The 15999-nt window shown below is 32.2% G+C and overlaps 1 protein-coding gene across 1 annotated transcript; it reads right to left on the minus strand.

Annotated features, from left to right (window-relative positions):
• Positions 1-10388: 10388 nt before the first annotated feature.
• On the minus strand, positions 10389-10751 carry LOC123214256 (protein PELPK1). Its single transcript, XM_044634032.1, has one exon. The coding sequence runs from the start codon at positions 10749-10751 to the stop codon at positions 10389-10391; it is 363 nt and encodes a 120-aa protein (XP_044489967.1).
• Between the last annotated feature and the right edge of the window lie 5248 nt (positions 10752-15999).

Genomic DNA, 15999 nt, shown 5'->3' on the forward strand with positions numbered 1-15999 from the left:
CTTATTCTTCAACAAAGGGTATTAGTTCCAAGCTGCAATTGTCGTTTGTGCTGAAGTAGAAGCCCACAAAATTAGGTCAACGTTCTCCTTGCTGGTGAGAGAATGCATAAATTCATTATCTCCAAGAGGCTTATTGACGTTGTACCTCGTTTAAATTCAACGTACAAGCTATCTCAAGCTTCAACTTTTTTTGGTCTCAACATTTCCCCTTAATTCAAGATCTCTTGTCAGCTCGAGTTTCTTCTTTTATTATTCTCAACATTTTCCCTTGTTTCTAGCTCTCTTGTCATCTCAAATTTATCCTTTTATGCTTATCAACACTTCCTCTTGATTAAAGCTCTGTTGTCATCTTAAATTTCTCCTTTTATACTTCTAAACATTTCTCCTTGATTCAAGCTCTTGTGACATTTCAAGCTTCTTCAACATTCCTTCTTCACCTGAAGTCTTTTAATCAGCTAACATCATTTTTCCCCAAAACCTTTCACCATCAATGCATTCACAACTTATAAGTTTGTAAATCAGTTGGAACAATTGAATTGTGAACTATGAGTCCTTATGGTGTACTCTTCAAGATTGCACACTTGCAAATCAGTTATTAAACTGGTGAATCTTCAGGCATCCTAGGCTTTAGGAAGTATATCTTCCTTTGGAAATTCAATTGGTACATACTGAATGACCAACTTCTTTCTAGTAACTTGATTGCTCACCTAGTGAGCATATATATATATATGAGTGTATGTGTGTGTGTTGGTTCTAACATGAAAAACTAGATTTAATGTAAAAGAACTGATAGATTGGTTGTCACACCAAATAATAGGTAGTGAAGTAAAAGATTAACCAAGTTTAAAAAGAAACTAGAAATCAAACAACAATTTTTATTGCTGTTTGATTAAAAGATCTATATGCTACCTTAGTAGATGACGAAGTAACCATCTTTTACATTTTGGAATATCATTCGATTAGATTTTCTCTAATAAATAAATAATAGTCTATAGTTGATCTTTCGCCTTGTAAACTACTAGGGCTACTAGCCTAATCAATATAGAAAATAACACTCAAGCAACAAATGTGAGTTGGCTGCAAAAAATAGACCATAATTCATAGCACCTTTAACATATCGAAGAGCCCTTTTGTAGGCTTATCATTGGAGAAGGGTTGACTCTTGTAGCAACCGACTTAGCTTGTTAATTGAGAAGGTTATGTCAACTCTTGTAACACTTTTGTATACTAAAGGCTAATTGCACAGTTTACTATCTTCATAACAAAAGTTTTGTACAAGTAGTAAAAGGTGTAGGAGAAGGCTTGATCAAACATCCATGTTGGTTGTATTAAGTATGTCTTTAGCATACTTGGTTTGACATGAGTGAAGTTCAATAGAGTTTTTGACCACGTCAAAGCCCAAAAATACTTAAGAGCTCCAAGCCTCTTGAGTGAAAAATCAACATTGAGATTAGTATCTAATTTCTCAATTTCACAACTATCATTGCTAGTGATAAAAATATCATCCACATACACGAGAAAATGACTTTAGTTTTATTGTTTACGATGAAAATTGGAAAGGACTTGGGGTGTTGACCACAATATGAAAGGACGAGAATTCAAATTATGTGCGTTATGAATTTAATTTGGGACTCATTTTAGTTATTTTAGTAGCTTGGTTTAGTCATTGGTTACCTGCTGCTAGTTGAATTGTGGTTTTGCACTATTCATATTAATTCAACTTTTGATCTATTTAGTCCTATAGTTAAAATGAGTTTTATTCATTCAATTAATTGGATTTGAGACCAAAGTTTGGTCGAATCAGTCAATTCAATTTCAAAACATGCTCTTGGGTTGGTACATAGAAAGAATAAACAATAAGTGAAATGAATTAGAGAAAAACTTGTAATTGTTAGTTCAATTTTTTACATAATACATAGATAAATAGATAGAACTACAAATAATAATAGAGGTTATCAAGTCAATTTTGGTAAGACCCATCATGCCTAGGGTTTGGGCTGGCCCACTAGGATTGAAGGGCTCGTGACATGGCGAGCCCCTTGAGTCATGTCTTCTCGAGTCTTTAATGGTTCGATTTGCATGTTTTTCCAAACCAATTCATCAAATTATAATTTTTTAATTTTTAATTATTTATAAAGTTTTAATTTTTTTATGGGTTATGTTGGATCAGCCTATGGGTCTTACCCCAAGGGCCATCGCATGACTCTTGAGTTTGGCACGGTTCACAAAATTGTGAGTTGTATCCCCATAAACCGAGAATAAAAATGGGGGTATAGGTCATGTAACAATCTAACTCAGCTCCTTGACATGTCTAGATAGAACAAACAAATATATTAATAGATGTTTTCAAATAAGACGTTTAGTATAAGATTACAAATAACATGGCAATTAATGTTTTTTAATCCAGGCCCACCACAATTGCATAAGTATTCCAATGGCTGTTCTGGGTCAAAAAAGATAAACTCACAGTTACCAATGAACATGGTGAAACCTCAAATAATAAGCAAATTACAATTGAAGAACAATGGATGATATTAAAAAGGTCCACGGAAAATAAGATTTGTGTTATAAAATAATGAAATTTATTGAATTAATAGAAGGAAAGCTTCTGAAATTATGACAAGAAGCAAAGGAAGAAACAAGAAGAAAACTTTGTGTGAAGAAAGTGTGTCAATTACATGAAGAGAGGGGGGGTATTTATAGGAGAATTGCCGCCCCTCCAGTCATCAAAAGTGGCTTCCTTCTAAGCCAAGTTTCCAATGCAATTAATGTTTTCATACTCCTTTAGTCAAATTTTTCTTCTCCTGTGTCAGCCTCTCCAATTTCTTCTTGTAATAATAAATGCTTTCCCACCCATTTTCTTGACTTTATTAGTGGAAAGCCACTGCATCTGTAACACTCCCCCTTGGATTTTCACCACTTACAAATAATTATAGTAACCTTGTTATGAAAAAACTCAGTGGGATAAAAACTAAAGCCAAAGAACATAATTATTAAATGTCCTGTAAGTTGGCATTGGACGTGCTTAAACTGCTTCATTAAAAACTTTACTATGAAAACCCAGTGAGATAAAACCTAGTGAAGGAAAAAAGAGTACAGTGTACCTTTTGTCCAAAATTTGATAAACTTCAAAATTTTGCCTGATGAATGCTCCCTCTGATGAACGCTCCCCCTCTTTGTAGTAGGATTAACTTGGTTGCTTGTTGAGCCGCCGCATACCGATATTATACACTAACTTTTCAAATGTTGATGTCGATAGTGTCTTAGTGAACAAATCTGCAAGGTTTTTAGTGGATCTGATTTGCTTGACATAAATCTTTTTACTCTGTTTGAGTAATAAGTGTAAAAGTACTTCAGTGAGATATGTTTGGTTCTGTCTCCTTTGATATACCCACCTCTAATTTGGGCTATACATGTTGTATTGTCTTCATATAATATGAAATGAGTGTTTGTTGTAGAAGGAAGACTGCATGCATTCTGGATATGATGGATAACAGACCGTAACTATATATATTCTCGGCTGGCTTCATGGAGAGCTAAAATTTCTAAATAATTTGAAGAAGTTGCAACTAAGGTCTGTTTGGTGGAGTGTCATGATATAGCTATGTCATTATAAGTAAAAACATATCTTGTTTGTGAACGGGCCTTATGGGGGTCAAAAAGATAACCAGTATCTACATATCCAACCAAACTAGGATTTTTAGGGGATTTGACAGAATAGAATAATCTCAAATCTCTAGTTCCACATAGGTAACAGAGTATATATTTGATTCCGTTCTAGTGGCGATGAGTTGGTGCAGAGCTAAATCAGGCCAATAAATTAACTGCGAAGGATATATCCGGTCTCGTGCATTGGGCCAAATATAATAAAGCTCCAATAACATTAAGATATAGTACTTTAGGACTAAGTATCTTTTCATCTTCTTCTTTAGGACGAAATGTGTCATTTTTTGGATCAAGAGACCGAACAGCCATTGGGTTGCTCAAAGGATAAGCTTTATCCATATTAAAGCGTTTTAATAATTTTTCAATATACGCTGATTGATGGATAAGTATTCCATTTGAATTGTATTCGATCTACAGGCTGAGACAATATTTTGTTTTCTCCAAATCCTTCATTTCAAATTCTTTTTTCAGATATTCAGCAGTTTTTTAGAGCTCTTCAGAAGTCCCAATTAAATTCATATCATCAACATAAATTGCTACAATAGCAAATCCCGATTCTGACCTTTTGATAAAGACACATGGGCATATAAGGTCATTGACATAGCCCTCTTTTTTCAAATATTCACTGAGGCGATTGTACCCATAGGTCCGGATTGTTTTAATCTGTACAATGATCATTGTAATTTAATTGAGTACAAGCCTCTTGAATGGACCCTTTTTGCTTCAGGCAATTTGTATCCTTCAGGGCGTTTCATGTAAATTTCAGTGTCCAAATTTTCATACAAATAAGCAGTAACTACGTCCATTAAACATATATATAGTCCTTCAGAGACTGTTAAACTGATTAAATATTTGAATGTGATTATATCCATCACAGGTGCATATGTTTTATCAAAGTCTATACTGGACCTTTGGGAAAAGCCTTTGGGAAAAGCCTTGGGCTACAAGCCTGACTTTATATCTAGCAATTTTATTTTTCTCATTTATTTTTCTCACAAATACCCATTTATATCCAACGGGTTGTACGTCTTGAGGTGTTGGAACTACAGGCCCAAACACTTGATGTTTTACTAGAGAAGCTAATTCTACTTGAATTGCTTCTTCCCATTTAGGCCAATCATGTCTTTGTTTACACTCAGCCATAGTACGTGGCTCAAAATCATCATTATTCAAAATTTTAGTAGCTACTACAAATGAGAATATATCATCAATTATAATTGTTTCACAATTCCACATTTCTTGTGTATGAACATAGTTTAAAGATATTTTAATGTTCTCATTTTCTTGTTCTTTAGGATTTTGTACCACTTTAGGGGTTTGTGCCACTTCAGGGGCTTATGCCACTTTAGGGACTTGAGTCTCTTCAGGGACCATAACCTCTTCTGGAGGAATATTTGTTTGATTATTTGCCTTTCTTTTTTGAGAAACAGTGTCTTTTGATCTAACAGGTCTACCACGCTTTTGGCGTAAGGTAGATGGATCAGTCACAACTCGAATGGACTGTTCAACAGTCATATTGATTCTTGCTAGTGCATTAGCAGCTGAAACATGTGATCTTGTCACTTTTGCCGTATCTACAAATGCATCAGACATTTGGTTGACAATAATTTGTAATCGCATTATCCTTTGCACTTTAGTTTCACTTTGGGATGTGTGAGGATCTAAATGAGACATGGTAGGTACAAACCAAGTAAGTTCATGCCTAACTTCAGGAGGCATTTTCTTTTGCCCTAAAGACGGGAAAGTTGTCTCATCAAAGTGACAATCTATAAATCGTGCAGTAAAAAGATCATCTGTTAATGGTTCCAGGTACCTGATAATAGATGGTGAATTATATCCAATATATATTCCTAAATGATGTTGGGGTCCCATTTTTGTGCATTAAGGAGACGCAATAGGGACATATACTATACAACCAAATATTCTCAAATGAGATACATTAGGTTGGTTACTAAGGACCAATTGTAAGGGGGAATATTAATGATAAGAAGAAGGTCACAAGCGAATTAATGCTACAGCATGTAATATAACATGTCCCCACATAGAAGTAGGTAATTGACTTTTTAATAATAAAGTGCGTGCAATTACCTAGAGTCGTTTGATAAGAGACTCAGCTAATCTATTTTGTGTGTGGACATGCGGGATTGGATGCTCAACCTCAATCCCTATAGACATGCAATAATCATCAAATGTTTTGGATGTAAATTTACCAGCATTATCTAGCCGTATTGACTTGATCGAATAATCTGCGAAATGTGCTTTTAATTTAATAATTTATGCTAATAGTTTAGCAAATACAACATTTTGGGTAGGCAATAAATAAACATGAGATCATCGTGCAGATGCATCAATTAAGACCATAAAATATCGAAATTGCCCACTTGGTGGATGAATGGGTCCTCATATATCCCCTTTAATCCTTTGTTGGAATAATGGGGATTCACCTCTAATTTTGGAAGGGGATGGTCTTATTACTAATTTGTCTTGAGAACAGGCGGTACAGAATTGTTCACTGGACAATAAAATTTTATGATTCTATAATATATGTTTATGTGAATTTTCAATAATCCTACGCATCATTGTAGATCCTGGGTGGCCTAAACGATCATGTCAAAGCATAAATACTTTTAGATTAACGAACTTCTGGTTCGATATTGCGTAGGTTTCAATTGCCTTTATAATTGTATAATACAATCCAGATGATAAAACAGACAATTTTTCTAGTATAAACCTTCTTTCAGAGGCATTACTAGTTAGATAGATGAATTTTGTACCATTTTCACTCATGGTTTTAAGATGATAACCATTTTTTCTTATATGTTTAAAACTCAGTAGATTTCTTCTAGATCTACTTGAATATAATGTATCATTGATGATTAATTTGATCCCATTATTTAATATAATTATGGCTCTTCCGGAGCCTTCTATCAGATCAATTGATCCTGATATGGTATTTACTTTAGCTTCAATTAATGCTAAAGTTAAGAAAAATTTCTTTTCCTTAAGTATTGTGTGCGTTGTTGCACTGTCCATCAAACATATGTCTCCCACATCAGCTTTTGAAGTCAACGCTTTAATTTTGGAGTCTATTTCCTTTCATTCAAAAATTACTTTAATTATAACGTACACAAAATATTGAAAGAAAGAGAATATTATACTGAAAGAGAAAATAATATTTATGACTCCAAAATATATATGATGGACTTATAAAAATCTTGGGCATCTTTATCACTATACTATTATTCTTTTAAAAGAAGATTTGAAACATCAAGAATCATTAGATCGACAGGATCTAACTTATCAAAAATTTAATTCTTATGGGTGCTTAATATAGATCCACCCAATGTTTATGTATACTACAGGTACACCACCAATGACATTTATAACTACACTTATTATTTTGTGGTTTACTCTACATTATAATTCACTTCGTCTCAGTCTTGGTCCACTTCTGGTGGTATGACTGAGATTTCTATTATTTCTCACATCCATGATAACTACTTCTGGTAGTTGCGTTTATTTCAAGGAACGATGTAATACTTATGGGTTGAGTTACTCATACTCATGATAACTACTTCTGATTGTTATGTTCACTTCAGAGAACGGTATTGCTACTACAGGAGCATAAAATAAAATATGGAAAATATTTTATCTTCCACATTCAGGAAAAGATTATGAATATTGCAGAGTTATATTAAATATAAAGTCATTGGGAGTATTATTGAATCTGATGTTCAAATCTATCTTTCAAATTTCTCCACAAATTTAATGGATTTATCATTATATTCATATTTCGGCTTGCAATGCTTAAGAGATATGATGCCGAAAAATAATAGTCTTGTATTTGTCCTTCTAGGACGTTTTATTTAGTTAGTTTTCAAGGCTCATAAATTTTAGGTGGAGACTCATGCAAAAAGCCCATTTAATATTATCCATTCAATTTTGGGAACTTCAGGTTCAATTATTGTCATATTTACAAAACTTCCGGTTTTGTAAACAATATATATGAGTTAATATTTGAAACTTCAGGTTCAAATATTATCTCATAATTATAAATTAGTTGATTTTGTAGGAGAAATATTGGGATTAATTTTTGGAAGCTTCAAGTCCATATATTATCCCAGATTTACAAAACTTCTGATTTTGTAATTAGTATTCAGAATATTATAATACGTATTCTGATTATGTTTTGGACTTCAAGTCCATATTTTTCACACTTTATGCAAACTTCGGGTTGCAAAGGTGATATCATTATTCTAAAATAAAAACTTTGATAAAACTTGGGACTTCCGGCCCATATATATGTATTCTCATGATTTTACAAACTTCAAATTGTAAATTGTAAAACTTGAGACTTCAGGCCCATATATATATTCTCACGATTTTACAAGCTTCAGGTTGTAAATCGGATATAAATAAAAATATTCAAATAAAGAAAGATGCGAATAAATAAATATTCAAATAAATGGAATACAATAAAAATAAACATTTAAATAATATCAGGACTTCTGGTCCAGATTTTTGGTTTTTGTAAACTTCAGGTTACAAATAATATTTATGACTTCAGGTCACAAATTTATAATTTCGTAAACTTTGGGTTACGAATGATATTCAAGATTTCAGATCCAAATTCATGATATTCAGGACTACAGGTCCAGATTCATAATTTTGTAAACTTCAAGTTCCAAATAAGATTTAGAACTTCGGGTCCAGATTTATGATATTCTAGAATTCAGGTCTAGATTCAAGAGTTTCAGGACTTCAGGTCCAGATTTACAATTTTGTAAACTTCGGGTTGCAAATAGAGTACAATTATAATGAAAAATTAAATATAAGCATAACATAAATTAAAAGATAATTGAGATATCACAATTGGGATATCCATATTTATAATATTTAAGCAGTATAACGACATAATGGAAAGATATTATATACTTGAGTTGATCGTGCTGAAAACGTGTTATAAAATAATGAAATTTATTGAATTAATAGAAGGAAAGCTTCCGAAATTATGACAAGAAGCAAAGGAAGAAACAAGAAGAAAACTTTGTGTGAAGAAAGTGTGTCAATTACATGAAGAGAGAGGCGGTATTTATAGGAGAATCGCCGCCCCTCCAGTCAGCAAAAGTGGCTTCCTTCTAAGCCAAGTTTCCAATGCAATTAATGTTTTCATACTCCTTTAGCCAAATTTTTCTTCTCCTACATCAGCCTCTCCAGTTTCTTCTTGCAATAATAAATGTTTCCCCACCCATTTTCTTGACTTTATTAGTGGAAAGCCACTGCATCTGTAACAATTTGTTGTTTAAATATATTTTAGTTAGTGTTATTTTGTCTCAAACTGACAAGGGCATTCTAGTAATTAGATGTGTAAGGGCTGTGATGTCTTTAGTTTAGAATGCAGGGGTATTTAAGTAAAACCATGGGTCAGCAACCTTATCAAAGAGTTTCATAAGGGGAATTAAAACAGATTTTTATCTCCTTTTAGTTTTAAAGCATTGGTGAAAAGGTTGTGTCTTTCTTTGCTCTTCTCTATTTCAGTTATTTGCTATAAATTTGCATTATTAATCTTGGGAATTCTTGTTGTATTGTTGCAATTGAATTATTATTAGTGGATTGAATTAGAGGAAACACCTCTGATTTAGAGGTAGGATTTTGTTTACGAAATCTGAACTAAATATTTATTTATGTTACTTATTTATTCTTTTTGCTTTTGTTAATCTGTAATAATCGACAAATCTTTGACAAATACTATAACAGTTAGCAACCGGTGGACAAATAGCATTATTGAGTTAAGTGCAGGTAAAAAGTACATCCAACACAATTTAACATATGCAGAAAAAAGGTTTCACAGCAATCAATGGGGACGTATAAGTTAAGATTAGGTGAATGGCTACAGTCATAAGACTCTAAAGGCAAAATACCTATCCATATCTCATCATTCAACCCAACCACAACAACACGTGAAATTTTTCTTGTGCATGTTGAACGAGAGGGTAAACTAATCAAGGGTTTTGCCCACCATGCACGATGCCTTAATCATCAGCAATCTGATTGAGCCAATCCCACAGATGTCTAGTATAAAGATGCAACACCAGTCCTTTTCTGTCACTGCTGAAATCTTAAGAAACACTTTGTTTGATTGCTTAAGATCTTATTCTTCTTAATTATTTAGAATGGCATACGGGAATTTGTTAATCTTACCTATTTTTGTTGTTTTGACAACATTTTCTTCCATGGATGTTGGGTTAGCAGCTCGTCATCAATTGCAATTGCCACCTTTGTCTACATTGCCAAATTTACCCAAATTTCCTCCGTGAATGGAAATTCAAAAAATGTTTTGTTCGTTTAAACTTATTTAATTAACAACAAAATCATTGGACATTTGGCAATCAAAATTAATGGGGTTTGCAAGCTTTTTTCCAACCATAAATCACAGACAAATAATATATGAGAAACTTAAACAAGAATCATAAATTAATAATAAACATATATATATATAGATATAGAGAGAGAGAAACCACAATGAATATCCCTCCCGATACAATCATAAATTAATAATAAACATATATATATAGAGAGAGAGAAAGAGGGAGAAACCACAATGAATTTCCCTCCCGAGACTGAAACGTCGAATAAGCTCAAGCAAGCACACTTAAACGATATAAATAAAGTACATAAATCATCCGCAACAAGTTTATTAGATATTATTTATACGGACTAATTCAAGGATGGATCACAGGGAAGTCCTTGGGCAATGTGAGCTTGTCAAGGTCAGGCAAGTGAGGAACTGCTGGCAACTCTGGCACTTTGGGAAGCTCAGGCTTTGGGAGCTCTGGAATTTTGGGCAACTCAGGCACTTTGGGGAGCTCAGGAATTTCGGGCAGGTGAAGCTTTGGAAGCTCGGGTTTTGCTGGAAAATCAACCTTAGGCAATGGTGGTAGCTCTGGCAATACAGGCTTGGGTATCTCCGGCACTGGTGTCTCCAAAAGTTGACGAGCATCCACCAGATTAGCATTGTAGCTTAATGAAGACAAAGCGAAGAGGAAAATTGGTAAGATAAATGATGGGATACGGAGATTGGCCATTGTTGAAATTGATTATGGAAAAACTGTAGATTAAGGCTTGAGTTGAAGAGGCAGATGTGGTTGTGAAGTGATAATACATCTGAAATAGAGGAAGCCTTTTATAGATGTGAGAAGTGGAGAGTAGGCAGGGTTGGTAGACCAAAATGCAAATTCCTCATTTGCCTTCTATGGAGAGAAACTTGTGTTTTCGGTGGTAGTTCAACCTCTCACCTAAGTATTACAAGAAGTATGGTGTGCGTGTAAAAATGAAATGCAATTAAATCTTTGCGCACTTGGGAATATTAACAAATTAAACCTAGAGATTTAATGAACTAATCTTGATCATTTAGGATAACTTAGCTTATCTAATTGGATATCTCTTCTATTGTCAGCTTACACTTAGATGAAAGGACCTCCATAATCCATATGATATAGAGACCAATATTTATTTTTCAGAAAAAAAAAAGCATTAATGTTCATACACTAATATTGTGAGATTTCACACTGGCAGCGAAAGAGAAACCAAAGCCTACAGAGCCTCAAGAGAATAACGTATTCTCCGGAAAATTTTATTAAATGCAATTCACAACTAAAGAACCACATAGCATCTTTTATACATGAAAATGAGGAGAAAATTTAGGCAGTTGTCACTAGCTGTAGTGGATGATCCAAGCCGTTAACCGGAAAATTAATCCAACCGTCACTGGAGATCCACTGTCTCTGCTATTGATCTTCTGTCCTTCATCAACAAAAATGCCTTAGCTTTTATACTTCTACTCCCTTTTGATGAAAAGCACAATTATTCCCTGTTCATTTCTATGTTAGTGATATGGAGCATATTTGCACAAAACGCACTGTATCACTAGACTTCCTTCACCATCCGTTACTTCATTTTTCATTCAGCCATCCTTCCGTTTCAAGTAGATTCTTTGCATTCTAAATTTTACTCTTAGCATCCTCCCCCAATTCTAACATGTAGTGTTGGAATTGCTTTGGGAGAAAAATTCAACTCTCTACAACATAACGTATTTGCAAACCAAATACAAACATGCTTCCTAGTTGCACACAAGTCCTCCCGAGATTTAATCCTCCCTCAACGGCAGCATCTTTTAGAACTCTGCAAAAAATTTACTGATTCCTTGGTATCTACTTCAACAGCTTCTCTAGCACCCCTTTTCTAATTTTTATCACTTGCAACCTCTCTTTAAGTTGTTCAAAACAAGCTGCTAACAAAGCCTTGGTTAGTATGTTTGCCACCTAAGTAGCACGGAAATGAAAACGCCGAAATATTGAAATGCCAAAACGGAAATGTTGAAACACATTTTCTCAAAAAAGTAGGAAATAGAAACGTGAGGAAACATGTAAATATGAAATATATAAGGTTTTTTATAAAAAATACAATAACTTATGTTTTAATTAAAAAAATGCAACATTTAATTTTTTCCGACCAATTTAAACTAACATATAACAAAATAATTTTATACCAAAAATAAATTACAAACTCAAGTTCTTGAAACATGTATGTATAAATAAAATTAATATTTATATATTCATCTTTTAAAATGGAAAATAAACATGTATATAAATTAATATATTTTCCAAAATGTAAATAAACCAATCTACAAACTCAATATTATTTCATCAAAATAATAATTTCTAAGGTTCAATATCAAAGTTATCAAATAAAATATAATAAAAATTAAAAAAAAAAGTAAAATATTTATTATATTTTCTGTATTTAAGCATTCTTCTTATCCATTATATCATTAGCATTTTCATCAAAAAAGACAGACTCCAATTCAGTTCATCTAATGAGAGGTTGGCTAATTGAAGAACTCTTACATCTTCCACACTCCCAAAGTCATCTCCACCAACATCCCACATCTTCTCCTTACCATCATAATACATAGAGTTAACTCTTAACAATAAACGAAGATTGTTATGAACAAAAACCAAATCCTCTATATGTTTTGGAATTAATTTATTCATTCTAATTGAATGAATAAAGGAATAAGTATTCCAATTTCTTTTACAATAAGAGGAGGAACTAGGTTGTCTAAGTACTTTGAATGCCAACTTTTGAAGCAATGGAGCGTTTGACCAAAACATGCCTACCACTTCATCAGTTTTGTATTAAATCTAGCACCAATTGAGTTAAAATCCTCAAATGGCCCATTTTTGAGAGAGAAGTTAACACACTCATTTTCATAAAAGATTCTTTTAAAACATTTGTTCCTCGCAATGAATATTTATCTATCTATATGAAGAGACACTCTATCTTCACCTCTTTGAAGCCATTATTCACTATAAAACATTCATAAATAATAGATATATTGAATAGTTGACAAATTAATACCAAATCTAATAAATAAATATAAAAAATAAGTATGAAAGAAATATATAATTCGATTAGATATTTTTCGTAGATTCAATGAATGAGCTAGACAATAGAGTGGAGTATTACTCTTTGCCCAACGATCATAAAAAATATTATAGACCACCAAATAAAAGGGAGAATCTCCACATAACCTCTCCACATTTGTTTTCTCTTGCTAAAGTAGTATAGTTAGTAATTTATTGTACCAAGAAGGCACATAACCACCCAATGAATGATTAGCTACACATGAAAAGACACTAATATAGTTTGGATTCCTAGCAAAATTAAAAAGAAGACCAATAGTGTAAAATATTCTAGCAATTTTCGTATCAAATTCAGCTTTAGTTTGTATGTTGAAAGATATAACAATAAGAGAATCATCAACTTTTCTCTTCTTTGAAAAATGATTTGACCTACTTAGTGATGATAAGGATAAAGACAATGATTGATTTACATTAGTAATACTACTAGGCAATGACACTTGCTTAGGTTAAGAATTATAAATCTTATTGGTAGTTTCATCATCTAATTTTCTCATTTTTGCTAAATCTTCAAATTTCACTTTAGAATAAGCACCAATTCCTTTCCCAGTAATTTTTAATAGATGAGTTTTAACTCTAGTATAAGTCTCTTGTCTTTCTTGATGACAAAAATTATAAACCCATTTGCATGTATCCCTTGATTCCCTAAGTTTCTCAATTTTTGTGATATATTTCCACAATAGATTTTGGTCTTCATCATTATTTTTTTTCGTAGAACCCACACTACTACTACTACTTTTAGAATTATGACTTTTCCTACCAATAGCAGAATCTACTAATGATTAACCCAAATTTAGTCAAATAAAATCATGACCAATTTGCCAAAATTCTCCAAAGAGACCAACTAAATCACATAAATCACTAACTATTCTTCTTGATAGCTTACTATATAACTGAAATAAAATCACAAATTGAAAATATAAATAAATTAATTTAATTAAAAAGAAACTTTTATCTATAAATAATATTCAAATCAAACAAGAATAACTAAATTATATACTATAAAATTATTTGATTAAATTATGTAAAATTAAATATTTAATAATTATTAATAAAATAAATTATAATTATAAATTATATCCACGAATAACTTTTGTGTGTGTGTGTGTGTGTGTGTGTGTATATATATATATATATATATATATATATATATATATATATTTTCCACGAGAATAGAGCATGCATTGGCAGAATAATTTAATAATTTAATATATACTTTATAGTAAATTAAAATATTGGGAATGGAGTATGCATATGAGATGAGAGTATATATATAATAATTTAATATATATTTTATAATAAATTAGAAATCTTGGGAAATCTGGAGAATACAAATGCATCTGGAATAGAGCATGCATTAGCAGAATAATTCAATAATTAATATTTGGGAATGGATTATATATAATAATTTAATAGATATTTTACAATAAATTATAAATCTTGATAATAGAGATGTATAGAGATGCGTTGGATTCCATATAAAATAATTTGCATCACAAAAGACAAGAAAAACAACACTTTCTTTACAGTTTATATGAACTTCCTACCTTCCAGTTTCTACAAATTAACAAGGGGGAGAAAGAAGAGTTAATACATACCTAATCAACCACTGTTCAGAGAAGAAGAGAATGCTCAATAGATTGAAAGCGAGGAAAAGGAGATAATAGGTTTAGGGTTATTCACTTTCAGAATAAAAAGGGAATGAATTTGTTTCCCTTTTATGCATAGGAAATCGTTTCTGTTAAAGAAACATGTTTCTTTTTTATTTAAAATGACTGAACGAACCCTAAAATGTTTTGTATCAATTTCAGACCATTTCAAAAATCAAAACATTTCAGATTCATGAAAACGTGCACTATTATGAGATTTTGTGCTTCTTAATTTGCCACCTAATGTTGTGATGGAGCATATTAAATTGTTACTGCTTTTGATGCCACTTGCTCTCAAACATAATGCATATCTATTTCAATGTGCTTAGTCTTGGCATGGAAGATTGAATTTGTCGCTAGTGAAGTAACACTCATAATATTACACCATATAATTACACTACCAAACCAATGCATTTTCAATTCACCAAATAGAGTTCATGTTATTTTTGTTGCAACTTGACTTGATGTTATGTACTTTGATTCTATGAAGGACAATGCTACCACTTTCTATCTTTTTGAGTCGTACTAGATTAAGTTACCCTCTGGATAGATGCAGTAACCATTTGTGGATCTCTTATCTCTTAGATTTCTAGCCCAATCAACATTTGAGAATGCTTCTAGTTTAAACAGAGAAACAAGTCTAAACATTATACTATACTACAGACTACTTTGCACATACCTCAAGACTCTCTTCATTACTTGCCACTGCAACTAAATTGGTTCTTTAAGAAATTAACTCAACCTATTTACTACAAATGCAAGATCTAGTCTTGTCAATGTGAGATATTATAAAGCTCCCACCATACATCTATACAAAGTTGGACTATCAAACGAAGGACTATCACCAACAAACAACCTATTTCCTAGGTCATCAGAGTTGACGCATTTTTGCATTCCTGTATACCTATTTTCTTTAACAAATCAATAGCATATTTACCTTGAGTTAACAAAAACCTATCTTCGTTTCTCTTAGCTTCTATTCCCAAGAAAAAAAAACTTAGCTCTCCCAAATTCTTTAAACCAAATGGGTTATTTAAATTAATAAACAACTCATCAATAAACTTCGAATCAACAAACATGAATTAGCCATTGAATTATCAAAACCCATATTGAGTAAATCTTGTTTCAACTTATCATATCAGGCCTTTAAGGCTTGCTTCAAGCCATATAATGCCTTTGTAGTTTGTAAATAAAATTAGGAT

This window comes from Mangifera indica, chromosome 4 (genome assembly GCF_011075055.1).
Source record: "Mangifera indica cultivar Alphonso chromosome 4, CATAS_Mindica_2.1, whole genome shotgun sequence".
NCBI lineage: Eukaryota > Viridiplantae > Streptophyta > Magnoliopsida > Sapindales > Anacardiaceae > Mangifera > Mangifera indica.

Bases quoted from the DNA above. Each gene is read 5' to 3' on its own strand.
- LOC123214256 (XM_044634032.1), bottom strand. From the start codon at position 10,751: ATGGCCAATCTCCGTATCCCATCATTTATCTTACCAATTTTCCTCTTC.